The sequence below is a fragment of the Protomyctophum bolini genome, assembly GCF_963924005.1.
Source record: "Protomyctophum bolini genome assembly, chromosome: 16".
NCBI lineage: Eukaryota > Metazoa > Chordata > Actinopteri > Myctophiformes > Myctophidae > Protomyctophum > Protomyctophum bolini.
Genome location: NC_137877.1, coordinates 30,442,007 through 30,459,338, shown reverse-complemented (window position 1 = coordinate 30,459,338; position 17,332 = coordinate 30,442,007). Strand labels below are relative to the sequence as shown.

Sequence of the window (17,332 nt, the reverse complement as noted above, 5' to 3'; positions counted from 1 at the left end):
AATAACTTTTGTTTCAATGAAAAAGTTGACACCGTATGACTATAAATAACATATATTGCAAGTGTTCTCCTGTATTATAATATTCAGTTTGTCCATGTTGGGTCCACATTTCTCTGACCTGTAGGAGCTGCGTATGCAGAGGCCGTTGCTGCAGCTGAAGTCATTGGGGCCGCAGGATCGCCGCGAGCAGTTCTGATGCTCGTCCAACGCGTCCGCGCAGTCCGCGTCTCCGTCACACACCCAGTCATGAGGGATGCATTTCCGCTGAGGTGGCTCGTTGTTCACACAGGTGAACTCAGCAGCTGTACACGTGCGATTGGCTGAGAGGGGGACAGGCATGGTGCCAAGCACAGCAGGAGGAGTTACGTTAAAGGCCTGCTTTTTTTGTTTTTGGTGCATATTGAAAATAGGCGCTCACAACGTATCGCACTGCAATGCATTGTGAGCTTGTAGGTAGGCTGTTTTCCATGTACTGTATCACCCTAGATGTTTCATAGTCCAGTGATTCCAGACGTGGGTCCAAACCCCTCAAAACACACACACACACACACACACACGCATGCACGCACGCACGCACGCACGCACGCACGCACGCACGCACGCACGCACGCAGATTGAAGTGAGTCTCAGCGGGGAGCACTGAAGCCTTCTGCTCTGGGCATCGTATTGTTGGAATCCCACATTGGTGAGACATGACATAAGAGTCTTGATCCACCCAGAGCCAGGAAGCCAGGGGAAAGGAGACGCGCACAAAGTAGCGAGTGAGGCAGGAGAAATCAGGAATGCTAACTCCTTAGGACTCTGGCGGGAGACACATCTATGGGAGCCAGAGATGCTAGGCACCGTCTACCCCACTCTAAAACAGTGGTTCTCAAACATTTTCATGTCAAGGATTGATTGATTGAATACTTTATTAGTCAGAAATGTATACTAATGTCTGTTAATAGTCATGTTAATTAGGTATTCAATTAATCAATTAAGCAATCGATGATCTGAAAAGTAATATTTATTATTTATTATATATAATATTTACATTTACCGGGACATTCATTAGACTAGCTGGTGAAATTAAGCAATTTCAATCTGGCTTCCATATTTTGCACAAACCAAATCATAAATGAACTGTTCAGATAGAGCAAAAATAGCAGATCTAGCCGCGTCACATCTAATTATTTTTCATGAAGTGTAAAATAGGACTTAAATGGTTAATCTGTTCCTCATTTTGCTGGGGGCCCTCTGAAACCCCCCCCAAGGACCTCTGGAGGTCACCGTACCCCACTTTGAGAACCACTGCTCTAAAATTACTTCCCCACCAGTAGGCATCTTGATTCACCAGTGTCCTGAAAGAGGAGAGGAGAAGGGGACTAGCAAGGAGGGGGGAAGAGGAGAAGATGGGCGACAAGTTAACCTATGAGGGGAGGAAGTAGACAAAGGGAAGAAGATAGAGAAAAGGATGTATAATAACAAGAGCCAGATGACGCGGGTGGGGGGGGGGGGGGGGGGGGGGGGGGCGGGGGGCTGGAGATAATTAAGTGAGGGAACCCCTACCACAGTCGTGTCTCTGGTCTTCATCACTCATGTCTCCACAGTCGTTGTCTCCGTCGCAGATCCAGGATTTAGCGATGCACCTGCCGTCGTCACAGCGGAACTGTTCTGGGTTGCAGGTTCTGATCATAGTGGCTGGGGGGGGGGGGGGCATGAATCATATTATGTCATGATCATTAACTGTACATAGCTCAACACCACTGTGACTGAGGAACTTGTGTGTACTATGCATATTCAATATTCAAATTGGCTCTCGGTTACATTACTTAATCCCTGTTGTTCCTAAAATGATAACCGAGACACAATTCAACACTAGGCAGGCTTTCAAAATAGTCATGGTAACGCCACATTCCCATGCGCGGTGCGCTGACTAAACAAAGGCCAAACGTGCGCCTCAGTAACCCCTGGGGGGGACAAAGGGGGAGGGGGAGGGGTTGTTTGTCAGAGGAGACTGGGGGGCGTCACCGTGGAGGAATGCGGCAGACAATAGGAGGCCTGACTGACCACATCCCTGACAAAGACATACACCACTGACTCATCCCTCTCACAGGCTCACAGACAGACTCAGACACAAAACTCATAATAGCAATAGACGAAGACGCACAAAGCCAGGCGGTTCATAATGGTGTGGGGGGTGGGATGTGTTGTGTCTGTTAGCCAGGCGGTTCATGATGGTGTGTGTGTGTGTGGGGGGGGGGTGTTGTGTCTGTTACTACATAATGGTGTGGGTGGGGGTGGGATGTGTTGTGTCTGTTACTACTCACTGCAGGAGGAGGGCTCGTCAGAGCCGTCGGTGCAGTCGGAACCTCCGTCACAGTACCAGTGGGTGGGGATGCAGCGGCCACTGGAGCAACGGAACTCAGCCGGGGAACACGTGGAAGTGGCTGTGTGTGTGTGTGTGTGTGTGTGTGTGTGTGTGTGTGTGTGTGTGAGAGAGAGAGAGAAAGAGAGAGAGAGAGAGAGGGTGACCAAGAGTCCTGGTTTTGTTGGGATTGTCCTGATTTCAAGCTGTGTGTCGCAAATGTGCCATTTTTCAACATTCACTACAAAATTGTCCCGGTTTTCGTCACAATTACAAATAATAATAGTTTTTTTATCATGTTCATGTTTGTGTACAATCTGTACATGCTAACCTAGCCTGTCCGTATACATGTGTCGGTGGGTGAGTGTGCATGTGCATGACCAAGAACGTGCATGAATGGGGTTCACCCTAACATTGCTTAATTCACTCTTTGCCTTTGACGTCCGCCACTTGTTTAATGCAAACCCATTTTAGAAAAGCTCTTTTACAATCACTCCAGCTTTTCGTCGGAATGATGTAACAGTAGAAAGACACCTCACAGGTCAACTCACCACAGTGTGTGGGGCTCTCGTCACTCATGTCCCCACAGTCGTTGTCACCGTCACACAGGTAGGAGCGCGGGATGCAGATGTTGGTGGACTGACACTTTGTGTGTTCAGGCAGGCAGGTTCTCTCCGCTGAGATGGCGGAAAAAACAAAAACGGCTTAGCTGATTGAAATTGATTGATTGATTGATTGATTGATTGATTGATTGAGACCAGTGGAGAAGAGAGATCCAGTAGAACTAAAAGACAAGTCATTTTATGCTTGGTTGCATACTGAAAATAGCAGATCTACAAGCTCACAATGCGTCGCAGTGCGACACGTGAGCTTGTAGATCGGCTATGTTAAATATGCAACCAAGTTTAAAATGAGCCATTAAGACACCATCGAGGCCCTCCAAAACACAACACTGGGTCACTCACGGCAGTTCTGCTCGTCCGAGGTGCCGTTGTCGTAGCAGTTGTTGATGCCGTTGCAGACGGCGTCCTTGGCGATGCAGCGTCCATTGTTGCAGGCGAACTCCGTGTTGGAGTCGCAGGGTCGGAACAGACAGCCCAGCTCGTCGCTGTTGTCTCCGCAGTCGTCATAGTGGTCGCATCGGTAGTGGTACGGCACGCATCGGCCCGTCCCGCACGTGAACAGTGTGGGCGCGCAGGTGTGGAAGGCTGCAGCCAATCAAAGAACACAATGAAACAAAACCTCAAGAGTCAGATATGGAAAGTAGAATCAGGTTAGAGCAGTGAGTCGTCACCCATAGTGGGTCACAGCCGCAGCTCTGCTTGAGTACCACAATAGAAAAAAAGGAAAAAAAAGAAAAAGCCTAGTCTTTGGATGAGTGATGTTAAAGCATGTACAAACTTGTACTCTTCTCTTATGGGGAAAAGATTACAAAACAAAATCCTATCAGATGGGGGTCGATGCCCAAATACCTATAATTTTAGGGGTTCGTGAGATGAAAATGTTTGAGAACCAGTGAGCTAGGGCAGTGGTTCCCAAACCTTTCAGGTCGAGACCCATAAGAGAGATTATTAGACGTTTGCCCAGGACCCTAACTACTACTAGTGAAAATAACAGATCTACCAGCGCACAATTTCCTAGATTTGTTTGTTTGTTTTCAAATGTATACAATTATTTTATATTTTTTAATAAAAAGAAAAATAATATATATATTTTTTTTATGTAGGAAAGGAACATTTGACATTTGGATCAACACTAATGTACACTAATGTACACTACTGTACACAATTGTCATTTTACCTGACAAGGCAATAAATGACGATGCCACTTGAGGGGCTGCATGCAAGATATGAGCACATCAGATTAGTTGTTAACATTCATTTGAGTTGTTATGGGGAAAGTAAAGGTCACTTAATTTTGGATTAGTGAAACGCAAGCATACACACCAAAAGAGCTGAAATCAACCTTGGGTCCTGGAAAAGAGATTTGTTACAGTGAGAAACGGAAACATGTTAGTGTCAGTAAAGACAAGGGTACAGTATTTCAGAAAGAAAAGAGCAGAGCAGAGTATTTTGATTTCTACTTGACAGACAGAGGGAGCTTCGCACCACTCTACGGGTGCTAATGACCCGTAAATTTCAGAAAACTGTCATGATTTTGAAGACACTTGTAGACTCGTCCTCTGGTCTCAATGCGATTAAAAGGCATTATCAGAGCCCAGACTGAGGCGTGGAGCGTGGAGACGTAGCCAGAGGCTATCTGGAATTTCTGAATTTATCAACAGTGACATTCTAGATAAATTCTGTGTAAAAAGGATAACGAAAAAACCCAAACAAAAGCGGATAGCAGACAGAAACAGAGAAGCAAAAGAAAAACAGGACAAATAAGAGGAAAGGGGAAAGTTTCTTGTTGTTCACGAGATCCATTACCACAGACTCTCTCCAGCTCATCGCTGCCATCCCCGCAGTCATTGTCGTTGTCACATTTCCACTGGGCTCGAATGCAGCGGCCGTTCATACAGGTGAACTGAGCCGTGCTGCAGCGGGTCCCATTGTCAGGGATGCAGTACTTGCTGTCGGCCAGGTACCACCGCCCCTCTGACGGACACTGACACTCTGCGCCATTGGGACCTGAACGGGTTCATAAAGAGTGGGACAGAACCGTATGAGTGGGTTGGCTTCATATTATAAGGACACAGAGAGGCCGTCGTGGAAAAATAAAAAAAACTGTACAGAAGTAAAAGTACAGGAGAATGAAGTAGAAGAAAAAGTATTGGAAATGGCCAATACTCAAGTACACAAGTACAAGTGCCTCAAAATTGTAAGTACAGTACTTAAGTAAATATACTTACTTACTTCCCACCACTGCATATAGGACACCCACAGTCAAAGTGCATTAGCGTTACAGCATGCAGATGATGCATGGGAAGCCCTCATGCTGTACATACAGTACGCACCTGGTGTACAGATGTGACTGCAGCCTCCGTTGAACTGCTGACAGGGACTGTCACACTGCTGCTGCTTCCTGCCGGCCAGAGCGTGGACGTCCATGGGTCGAGACGGCAGGTTCTGGATCATCACCCGCTGGTCGGAGCCGTCGTGCTTGTTGGCCCGGTAGATGCTGCGCGTGTTCCAGTCCGTCCAGTAGATGTGCTGGCCGTACATGGTCATGGCGAACGGATATATGGCAGTGCCAACGATGACCTCCCGGTCGGCCCCGGTCAGAGAGCAGCGCTCAATCTTCTGTCTGGTGACAGGCCAGAAATGGTGTTATATTGATATTGGAATATATATAGAAAAATCTATATCATAACAATATACATTTTTCATGGAATTGAATGACTCTAGAATCAGTGAACCCTGCATTTAACAAAATGGTTTTGAAATTTGCCAGATAGACAATAATACAAATACTGCATAGTGATGGAAATGTTTAAAGAAGGCTATCATAAAGTCTTACAAGCTGGCATCTGCCCAGTACAGCCTCTGTTCCTCGTAGTCTAGGGTAAGGCCATTGGGCCACACCAGACTGCTGTTCACGATCTCTGTTCGGAAGTTCCCTCCTAAAGTGGCTCGCTCAATTTTTGCATGGGTCCCCCAGTCTGTCCAGTACATATAGCTGCGGAGAGTGGAAAGAACCGTTTCAAGATGCCAGTCCATTACTGGGACAATATATTGGACAATACTGTACAGTACTATTATACTGTTTTGAAATGTGCTTACATTTTGGAAGTGGAAGATAAAACCATTCTTTTGATACTGTTACTACAGTCTTACCCCCGGCAAGGATCCACCATAATGGCACGTGGCCTGGGTACATGAGCGATAACTGTCCTCTCAGAGCCATCGACTGACATGGAGCTGATGCTCTGGTTGATGTAGTCGCTGTAATAGATCCTTCTGTTGATCCAGTCATATGCTATACCATCAGGAGCCCCGAGATCTGTACCAAACATATGCATCACACGCAACACCGTCAACACCACAAACCTTCTATCTAGAACACATGGGCAACTGGCAGACCTGGGGCCACATGCGGCCCGCAGGTTAGTATCGGAATACTGATATATTATTGATTTCAGCTGTTACAATTTCAAACATGACATGCAAACAGCTTTAATTACTTCAGTCTATATTAGTGGCTTAATGACTAGTATTACATTTTATTGTCTTTTTTATGTATAATTTTTTTAAGTATAAAATCATAAAGTTTACATAATTAGAATTACGTTAAAAAAAAAAAAGACATAATAGCAGATCTACAAGCACTGCGACACATTTTGAGCTTGTAGATCGCCTATTTTTGCTTGACATACTTATATGCAATGTGGCAATCATCAAAGTTGCTTTACATCACTACATCTACATATCCTACATCACTGTTCCGTTAAGTACTTAAACCCAAAATAATTAGTAAACTTGGCTCTGTACTCGTACTACACTAAACTTCTTTGTCGAAAATAGCAGATCTACAAGCTCACAACATCTTGCAGCACGTTCCCCTCAGAATAGGGATGCTAGGGTTGAAGTGGTTAATAAAATAAAGTTTCTATGACACAACGATTTGGCAGCCCCCCTGTAGTAACTCTGAGGGCCACAGGGGATGTGTGGATGAAAATAGTAGTGATCGGCAGAGTGTGTGCAACTAAAGGCCTATGTTTTACCTGAGGCCACCACTACGGGGGACGAAGTGACAGAGGACAGGCTGATGTAGCTGATGCTGCCCGAGCCCGCCCCCGAGCTCTGTGTGAAGTAGACCCTCCTGTCCGTCAGGTCAAAGTCCAGCGCCACCGAGGTGCGTGGCACATTGACCACGGGGAAGGGTAGCGCGTGGTCCTCGGGGTCCAGACGCAAGCTCCGCACCGTGCTCTCCGTGGTATAGATGAGGTAATCGTCCTTTGACACGACGCAGCTCTCGTTGTCTGCCGCCAGGTTCCCGAAGGCGCAGCTACACTTCCTGGTCAGGCTGCCCGGAAGTGCAAAGCAGAAGTGGGAACAGCCGCCATTGCCCTCAACGCAGGGGTTGTTGTTGAGCTCCAGGGCCGAGGTGGGCTGGGTGCGCTGGTCAAAGATGGTGACATCCCTTAGCATGTTGATGTTGTCTCTGATCACGGCAGCTGGCTCTGAGCTCCCTGGTTCTTTGCTAGCCTGGAACACCTTCTTCAAGTTCCTATCAACCCAAATGATACTATTCTCAAACACTGTGATCCCAAATGGAGTAGGGTAGCGACTGCCATAACGAATGATCTCCGTGTCCCCACCCTCGGGACTGACCCTAGCGATCATATCCAAGGAGTCGTCTACCCAGTAGACGTAGCCAGTCTGCTGGTCGAGAGCCAGGCCTCTTGGGGTTATAATTCCAGAGGATACTAGGACGGTGCGGTTTGTACCATCCAAAAGTGCCCGCTCAATCTTAGGATTCTGGCCATAGTCCGACCAGAACAGATAGCGGTTTTTGGGGTCCACCACAATGTGGCGGGGCATGTCCACTTGGGTCTTCAACAGTACCCTGCGGAAGGTGAAATTCAGCCGGACCACTTCCACATATGTCTCAGTCAGGAACGCATTGGTGAAATATAGGTTTCCTGTGAAAACAATATCCAAGTTGAGTAACTGGCATTATTTGCAATTGCACAAATCAGTATGAATATCCAGCAACCCATCGTGACTGTGTAACTGAGCCCGACACAGCTGATTGACCAAGCTGATCTGTATTGGTGATCACCTCCGATCACCAATAGAGATCAGCTTGGTCAATAGGGAATAGCAGTGGCGGCCATTCGTTCCAGACCCCATTCATTTTTACCAAAGAGATTTCCAAAAATATTTAATTTATATAATATACTTATATTACAATTCATTATTTTAATCCTAGAATCAAGCCATCCAGGATTCTGGTGAATCATGACCACAACATATTTGATTCTGTGAACAAATAAAAGAAAACCGCAAAAAAGGGTACTTATTATAGATTTCAATTTAACCAGAAAATAGACACCACTGCTATGCCCTATGCACCATAAATCTATCTATACTACCACTTAATAGCAATGAAATCTTAATTCATCAATACAATTGCATTTCATGCCCTTACTGTGTATGAAGTACCATACCATGCAAATACAAACCATTAAATATATTTCCAGGGACCAATATATATATATATTTTCCCACTTTTTGTTATTTTGTTATAAATATTAATTTAGCTTAAATTAAAAATTACACGTTTTTAGTATTCATTCATTTCTATAGCAGCTTGAGGATGAGAGTGCCATGCTGATAGAGTACCTGCAGCCCAGTCCACAGCAATGCCTCTTATCCCATTACGTCCAATTCCAGATGTAATCACGCTACGGAATCCTGAGCCATCTGGCTTGATTCGCCTGATGCCGTTCTGTGATGCCACGGTCATGCTGAAGTCACACCAGTAGATGAAGCCAGACGCCATGTGCACATCAATGTGTAGCGCGTTACGGCCTGCAAGACCATTAACGGGTCATTAGCATGAATTCAAACATGGCAATCAGCCAGCTATGCTCTCAATAAAATGTTAGAATTTCTACTGGAATAACAGCCTTTTAGAAGTCACACTCGCCTCTTCCAGCTACAGGCACCATGGTCTCGGAATGATCTGTCCCTTCCAGACTGAAGCCTTTGATAGCAGACAGAGTGGAGATGACCGCATAGGACTGGTACGGAGCACAGGTCCTATTGTCAGCGTTGACTTGAAAACCTGTGGCACACGCACAGGTGTACAGACCCGCGGGCCGCGGCAGACACAGTTGCTCACAAACCCCAATGTTGTTACTGCATCCGTTGGACGTCCCCGCGAGGGCTGAGGAGTGAATATGACGCAACAAAGCAGAAAGCAGAGAGAGAGAGAGAGAGAGAGACAGTAAGACAGTGAGTCATGCGGTACATAGAACCGACTGCGTTTCAACATGTGCAGCATCTTCCTCACAGTCCAGCAACACTTACTCTCTCGGTGGTGAACTTTCAGCGATCTCAGTCCAAGGACGTTGTCCCGCAACACAATCTTGTTGGCACCCGTGGCTTTGTCTACGCGCTCTATGGCCTCAAAGTCGCGGTCGGAGAAGTAGAGGTAATCCTCAAAGACAGCCACGCCCCACGGGTGAGACAGGCCGGCCACTACGGTGATGCGGCCACTCCCATCTGGATCCCCGCGCTCAATCTGTGTTGTTGAAATGATCAAGTGAACTGCGATCAGTTACAGTTACCAATCAAAACATGACAACCTGTATGTGTCATAATGTCAGACATTGTCTGTTTATATGGATGCGCATATCCAGGCTTATAGAAAGTAATATAAACGTAATCAAGTAAAATAAGGTCACATTTCTTTGATGAGGTAATCAAAATGATTATATTACATATTACAATTCTATTAATCAGTGATATGTATGTGATATTGTGATTATATTTCAAAAGTAACTTTCAAAACCTTAAGAATGAAAGCTAAATAGTGACATATCCATCAGTGAATACCTGTCTTGAGGCACATTATTTGCCAAAAGTAAAAGTATGAATGTGCTCACCACGCCAGTGCCGGTGACGGCCCAGTACAGCTTATTCTCTTGGATATCTAGGGTGACAAACTCGATGTGCTGCATGTTGCCAGTGAAGAGGATGACAGGGTTGGAACCATCCATGTCTGCAGATCCCACCTTGGCTGGGATGCCACTCTCTGTGCCCTGGTCTGTCCAGTAGAGCTTTCTGAAACAAATTAACGATGGGAATAGTGTTCATTCGTCAATTCTCAGATAAAATAATACTCAGGAACATAATACTCAGAATACTCATTTACAAAAATAGTACAAAACAAAACATTACAAAGATGATACAATATATCAATATAAACAAGGTTTCTTCCCGACATTAACGATTTGTACTATTAAGTAATATTAAAAGAAAATATTCCGGCACTATAACTTTTCACTTGCAGTGGAGTAATATTTGACCAGGAGTATCTATACTTTGACTATACTGGGGTTAAGTACTTTGTCCAATACTGGTGTTCAGTATCACTGCCTGAGCTCTCTCTCTCTCTGGGGAAAGAGCAGATGGCGCTAAGGAGGCCGACAGGGCTCAGTGGCTGTAGGGATGAGCGTCCATGCCAGGGCTGTGTTAAATGGGGCTTACCCACGTGTCGGGTCCACTGCAATGCCAATAGGTGTGCCAGGGCCAGTCGGAGAGCCGTTATTTGTGATGAGCGTTTTCCGGTATTGCACTTCCCCTCTGAGCTTCAAAACCTAAACCAAGCGTGTGAAAATACACAAAACGCACCACACGCACACACACACACACACACACACACACACACACACACACACACACACACACACACACACACACACACACACACACACACACACACACACACACACACACACACACAGATAGATAAATAGAACCGACAGAAGCCTACTCAGTAATGGCACAGCTTCATTCAACATTTCAGTTGTCCGCTGAGAAGACAAGCACAGTTTCTCTCACCTCGATAGACTGTGTCGCTGGGTTGGTGTAGTACAGGTTCTCAGTTATCCAGTCCAGAGCCAGGCCAACGGGGGAGCCCAGGATGGCAGCAGGGGCAAACTCTGTCCGGTTGGTGCCATCTGACCTCACCCTGTGGATCTCCCCCTGGGGATTGGGGAACAAAGTGGACAGATGATGTATATATTTTTAGAATATGTTCCGTGCACAGTAATGTTCACAGAACAGAGTTCAATTAACTCTGGTGCAACATTGACCCTGTCATGGTTAAATGAGCACTCTGATTTTACTGCATAGAGTAAGTGTCTCAGGGGTTGGGGGTCCACAGCCAAATACATAATGCGATAATAATGGGGTCCTAGACAACGATTTTGTGAACTACTGCTGTGGTGGTTAGGCTCACCGGGTGCTCCACCCAGTAGATGGTCTGTTCCTTGTCATCAAAGTCGACATCGTAGCCATTCTGAAGGCCAACAATAGCAACCATTGCATCATTACTCTTTTCATCTGGATTCAGGGAAATGCCGTAGATCATACTGTCCCTTACAACCACCAGGAATGGATCCTCAACTGACAGGAACAAAGAGACAGATTCAGTGAAAAATAAACAAAAAATACCAACATGAACAACTTTGATACAAACCATCGAGAAGAAAAACACAACTGTGTAACCTTTGGGAACATCAACAATATGCTTTTCAATGGCAATATTGTGTATTAATCAGTCACCGAATCATTAAATATGTTTGGGATTACACAGCAGAACAAAGTGGCACTTCTGTGTTGCCACAAACTGGATTTATACAAGCATGTTCCTCGCACCTGGATTTAACCTCATCTATGGCTAAAAGTCACCTTTAGTGTATGATCTCCACTGGGAATGAGGGATCACTGGTTTACTCAATCCAGGAAAACAGCCTTTTATCTATAATGAGGATTGACTGGTGAAAGTTTGTTCCACAATCTGATTTGCTTTGTCATCAGCGATTAGAGTCAATGGATGGTTGTGGGGCATTTTCATTCTTGGATAACCATTGGCCTCCTGGGAGATTGCGTTCTGCTTGGCTTGAATGAGCCGAAACCTGAGATGGCTTAAGCTGCTGACCTAAAGGCGACTCCATGGACTTTGGATTATAGGCCCCTTGTCTTGATGAAACCTAAGACATGCTTTTATGATTCCTAATATTTATGACTGAAACAGGATTTTACACGGAAATCTAAAATGGGATACTGTTGACACGTCCCTAGTTTAATCCAAAATATGAGTCCAAATCGTTCTAAGATTCTCCTCTTATCAGCATTAAGCTGGACAAAACAAGAAGAATTACAAAGCAGAACTTGATGATAGTAAAACAATATATATTATAAAAAATGATAATTGACAATGAGATAAATAAACTATTGGCCTGCCCTAGATCAATTTATTAATTGCATTTGTAACTCAGATAAATTAATACTCAGGAACATAATACTCAGAATACTCATTTACAAATGAAGTATTCATCAAATCAAGTGATGAGTGTTTTCTCTCTTTTGGCAGGATTCCTACCTCTGACGCAGGTCAACTGGTCAGCAGCCAGTGTCCAGCCTGATGGACAGGCACATGTCCAGAACCTGGGCCCCACAGCCGAAAGCAAGCAGATATGGGTGCAGGCACTCCCCAAGCAGAAGTTGTCACCTATATATAGCCAACACACACACACACACACACACACACACACACACACACACACACACACACACACACACACACACACACACACACACACGCACACACGCACACACGCACACACACACACACACACACACACACACACACACACACACACACACACACACACACACACAAGCACACAAGCACACGCACACGCACACATACACCCGCCACAGTCAATGCAATTGTCGTGAGGTTATTATGGAATTTGATTTCCAATACAATGGAACCATTGTATACTGGCAATACAATATTTAATTTGGTGAAATGACCAAGCCAAAGATTTGCAATGAGCTGACCTACAAGACGGCCCAAACTGTGCCCAGCTAGGACAATCCAGTATGAAATGCTTGGAGCCACGGAGACATATGCAGTAACTAAGGATAATTTACTGTCATACCTGCTGGCTGCCTGGATGGGTGTACCGCTACCAGACCCAAGGGCTGAGGTAGGTTGTACAGCATCACTGTCTGGTTCTCCCCATGCCATTTATGGGCTCGGATCACTCGGTTGACGTATCTGTCGGTCCAATACACAAAATCCTCAAAAATGGTAATTGCGTGGGGGTGTTGTAGTACCTTTTTACAGGGAGCAGCAAAAAACAAGAAGTGGGTTTTACTCATATTATTCATCACAGGAAGGCGAGAATGCATACTGTGTTTGCACAAAAACCTCATTCTCGTATAGCTTGGTTTATACTCAATTGCGTGCCAGTGTCGAGTACCAAACATATTTTCGGTGCGTGACACTGTGAGCAACCAAGTATAAGTCAGGGGTATGAATTAACTCACATCTCATTTTGAAAATGTCAATAACGATATGCTCTTACCAGGTCACTGGCTAGGACCTGCTTCCTGTTGTTCCCATCATAATCACAATAGTCAATGAAGTCCAGATACGCATCAGCAAAGTAGAGCAGTTTGTTTGGATAGTCAATGGTAAGACCATTGGGCCAATAGAGCTTCTTGTTTACGATGGTGGTCCTCAACTTTCCATCCATACTGGCCCTCTCAATGCGAGGGTTTCTTCCCCAGTCAGTCCAGAACATCAGGTGTGCACTGCAAAAAACAAATACCTTGGGTTAGTAGAAAAACAGAAGAAGATCATCACCTATCAAACATTTGCCAATCTAAACCCTGATCTCAACAGCCACAGTGTTCATAATTTGTAAGTCACTGACCTGGGCCTTGGATCCAGAATCAAGCTTCGTGGGTTTGTGACATTTTCACTGACCAGCACAGTCCGATGGGAGCCATCCAGTTTAGACACTTCAATGGTCTCCAGGATGTAATCGGCCCAGTACAGGTTCCTGCCCACCCAGTCCACTGCAAGGCTCTCTGTCACCGTCACACCACTGTCAAATATCTGTCAAAGAGAAGCTTAGCTCTTAGACTTAGCTGACCACATATCTGTGCACATCCTTCACACTAAACTTGCTACTTAAAGCTATAGATCATAACATAAATTATGCTATGTATGTACTGACTGACCACAGTTCTATCACTGCCATTCTTGTGAGCACTCCAGACTTTGTCCTGGACGGAATCGGACCAGTATATGCGGTCGGTGATTGAGTCGAAATCCAGGGCCACGATGAGGCGCCCGTCCCGAACCACCGAACGGACCACGTTGGGCTGTGTGGTTATATCATCCTGCAAGATCTGGTTTCGACTGGCCACCAACAGGAAGGCTTCCCTAGAATCTGTAAACAGACAGACAGACACATAATCAAACCTATTTGTCATTCTCATTTTAATGATAGTTACTCATCAGCTTGCACATGGCTTACAAAACCGGCAAAACGTCACAACAGGATAGAAAATAGATAGACCCCACTCACATAGCTTTGGTTGGGGAATGCACTCGTGTTGGTATAATGGGCTATTGTATTATATAAGCCTTTCAGCGGGTTATCTGTATGGAAGATGGTCTCATGTCGGGCACGCTCCTCATAAGCAGCCCTTTGTTGGTGATTATGTCCTAATTACCCCAACGAGAGCCACTGAGTGACATATATGTTATTTGTCTTATCTAAAGAAATCAGAGCTGTGTGAAGAGAGAGTGGAGAAGAAAGACAGTGTGTCAGCCTAGCTGTCTGGGGGCCAAGCCCCCCTCTACGTTACAGATAATTCCTGCCCGGCAGCCACCACAGTAGGGAAGGCTGAGGTCTGTGTGGGCCAATCACAGTGACATCCTCATCCCCATCTCCTGGGGAAACAGGCTTGATCCAACAACTGCTAATTGCCATCTTCTTAATTTGCAAGAATGAAAGAATGATTTTGCAGGGCAATGTCAGATTAGAAATATGAACCGATATTGCTCACAGCTTCAAATACTCTCTCATGTCTTCCTATGAGTATTATATTGTATTATACTTTAACATTTCTGTACACATCATCTATCTCTCCCATACGCTTTATTTTATTATTTTTAATAAGTCAAAGTCTTTGAAAAGTCAAAGAAGTCATAAAGGCCAATGCATACTCCTTCCGACGTCGGAAATAACATCCGGTTCGGACGGGTTTTCTGAATTAGAACAGAGACCATTTATTTATAACTAGTAACTACCATGAGTACAATATTGTTCAGTATACAACAGGTAGTTCGGACGAAGGCTCACAAAGCAATCTGATTTGTTGAAATAGCCATCTATCTACCCATGCTTCAAACCAGCATCATGGAACACCTAGGCCTGAGCCTAATCACATTTAATAAATCACTCCGCACTGCAGTCCACACCTGATTAGACCATATATGGAACAGCTGCACGCCAGAGGGAAACCCCAGCCAGTACCCATGTCAGTATCCTGTTCTCAAAAATGGATTATATTGTTAATTTTGATTTATTTGGTGGACAGTGGACGATGAATGGTTGGAAGAAGAGGATGAGGAGAATGCAAAACCAAACGAGAGATATGTTACATTTTCCAAAGAAGACCTCGATAACTTAGAAAAGTCTGGAATGAAGTCGGTATAGTGAAGTCAACTACTTGGGCAAAGAAAATAGACGATCTACAAGTTCACAACGCATCACAACCGACTCGTTGTAGACTTGTAGATCCGTTATTTTGGCTACACGACACGGTCGTACAACAGAGCATATCTTGAAATTTGTCTCCCACTGCACCGGGCCGGCTTTGACATGTTAGGTGAGATGGAGCATCAACAGGGACTATTTCATGTCTCGGTGAAATTAACTCTTCTATTTACAGGGAAACAGAGGTCAAAACTTTTCGGTTTGATAATTAATATTGATGTGTTTTGTATTGTTGGTAACTGTTGTCACTAATCACGGTAAAGCGCACCCTCAAATGTAATAATTGCTTAATTAAGTCATTATGCAGCATGTGTGGTGTGTCAGGTGTAATGAAACGCTGTATCATATCTCCCTATGTTAATTAATTCTGAGGATTTTGCTGTTCCTGGACTGTTGCTGTTCCTACTCTACAAAACCAAGGTTCTAGACATATCCATCCCTACCTGAGGCCTTGCACGTGTGTTGGTCTATTTCCAGAGTGTAGCCATCCTGGCAGTGGCATCGGAAGGAGCCTCTCTCATTAAAGCAATGCTGGCTACACAGTCCGGGGGGATTACACTCGTCTACATCGTCACATGTCTTGGAGTCATTGCTCAGTTGATAGCCCATAGGGCAATGGCACTGAGCCCCAAAGGGTCCCTGGATGCACCCATGGGTGCAGCCAGCATTGTTGTCTGAACAGCTCTCTTGATCTGCGTGGAGGGGATGGAAAGACTGAGTTATGGCCACAAAATGAAATGCATTTAAAAAAAAGGTTAATGGACAACGCAATAAATAACTGCACGAGTGGAAACTTCTACTTGAGTTATTAATTTGCATGCTTTAGTAATGTACATGCTTTATTAATGTACATGCTTTCATCATCATCATCACTGAGCATCAACTGATGTACATCAGCATGCAGCTTTAGAACGTATACTCTATTTCTACTCTACTTGTTCCTACCTGGTAAATGCTCATCTGAAAGTTTTGAGGAGGGCAAGAGAGGAAAATCACAGATCATTTTAAGTTAATACAAATCAAATCACACACATGCATGATTTGAACACAAGAGTACAAAAAAAGACAGCAAACAACAACAACAACTTTAACTATTGTTTTCCTCTCGTTAAATGATGAAGAATTTAACAGGTGACTTAATGTCAAATCATCATGAAACAAAAACAAGAAATAAAAGCAGGAATATGAATCATTCACACAATGTAGAAATCCAATTAAATATCAGAGGCCATTCATGAAATGAAATGTTATATAATAATCCTGACGGTTTTGACAGAGAAGCAATGTATCGTACTGTACAGTAGGGCTGATGTAACACCCGGAGGGAACACTTACTGCAGAGTGGAGACTCATCAGCATCGTTGGGGCAATCGGGGGTGTTGTCACACACACGGGTGAGATTGATGCAAACACTGTGGCCCGGGCACTGCCACTGCCAGCTTGGGCATCGGAAAGGCGGAGCCGGGCAGTCGCGCTCGTCGCTCATGTCCCTGCAGTCATTGTCCCCATCGCAGATCCAACTGGTATGTACGCAGTTGCCGTTGTCGCAGCGGAAGAGCGAGCTGGGGCAAGTGCGAGGCGCGCAGGCGTGATGCTCGTCAGAGCCATCTTCACAGTCTGGGTGGCCATCACACTCCCAGTGAGAGGGGATGCAGCTTCCGTCTGACTGGCACTGGAACTCTATCTCTTGGTGGCACATCCCTGGGGGCCTGGTTGCTAATGGC

General features: G+C 45.0%; 1 protein-coding gene across 1 annotated transcript in view; it reads right to left on the bottom strand.

Moving 5' to 3' along the window:
• lrp2a (low density lipoprotein receptor-related protein 2a) overlaps positions 1-17,332 on the bottom strand; it is a gene marked incomplete at its 5' end in the record, with an annotated part of 63,791 nt that overhangs the window by 20,982 nt on the left and 25,477 nt on the right. The window contains 25 exons of the mRNA XM_080785648.1: positions 119-320; positions 1,549-1,680; positions 2,310-2,429; positions 2,899-3,024; positions 3,313-3,555; positions 4,705-4,977; positions 5,304-5,593; positions 5,807-5,965; positions 6,124-6,289; positions 7,011-7,931; positions 8,635-8,823; positions 8,936-9,181; positions 9,325-9,538; positions 9,903-10,080; positions 10,507-10,616; positions 10,861-11,004; positions 11,261-11,427; positions 12,407-12,535; positions 12,972-13,149; positions 13,401-13,629; positions 13,752-13,936; positions 14,062-14,273; positions 16,052-16,300; positions 16,554-16,568; positions 16,944-17,324. Coding sequence (XP_080641774.1) covers positions 119-320; positions 1,549-1,680; positions 2,310-2,429; positions 2,899-3,024; positions 3,313-3,555; positions 4,705-4,977; positions 5,304-5,593; positions 5,807-5,965; positions 6,124-6,289; positions 7,011-7,931; positions 8,635-8,823; positions 8,936-9,181; positions 9,325-9,538; positions 9,903-10,080; positions 10,507-10,616; positions 10,861-11,004; positions 11,261-11,427; positions 12,407-12,535; positions 12,972-13,149; positions 13,401-13,629; positions 13,752-13,936; positions 14,062-14,273; positions 16,052-16,300; positions 16,554-16,568; positions 16,944-17,324 — 5,458 coding nt within the window. The remainder of the gene's footprint in view (positions 1-118; positions 321-1,548; positions 1,681-2,309; positions 2,430-2,898; positions 3,025-3,312; positions 3,556-4,704; positions 4,978-5,303; positions 5,594-5,806; positions 5,966-6,123; positions 6,290-7,010; positions 7,932-8,634; positions 8,824-8,935; positions 9,182-9,324; positions 9,539-9,902; positions 10,081-10,506; positions 10,617-10,860; positions 11,005-11,260; positions 11,428-12,406; positions 12,536-12,971; positions 13,150-13,400; positions 13,630-13,751; positions 13,937-14,061; positions 14,274-16,051; positions 16,301-16,553; positions 16,569-16,943; positions 17,325-17,332) is intronic.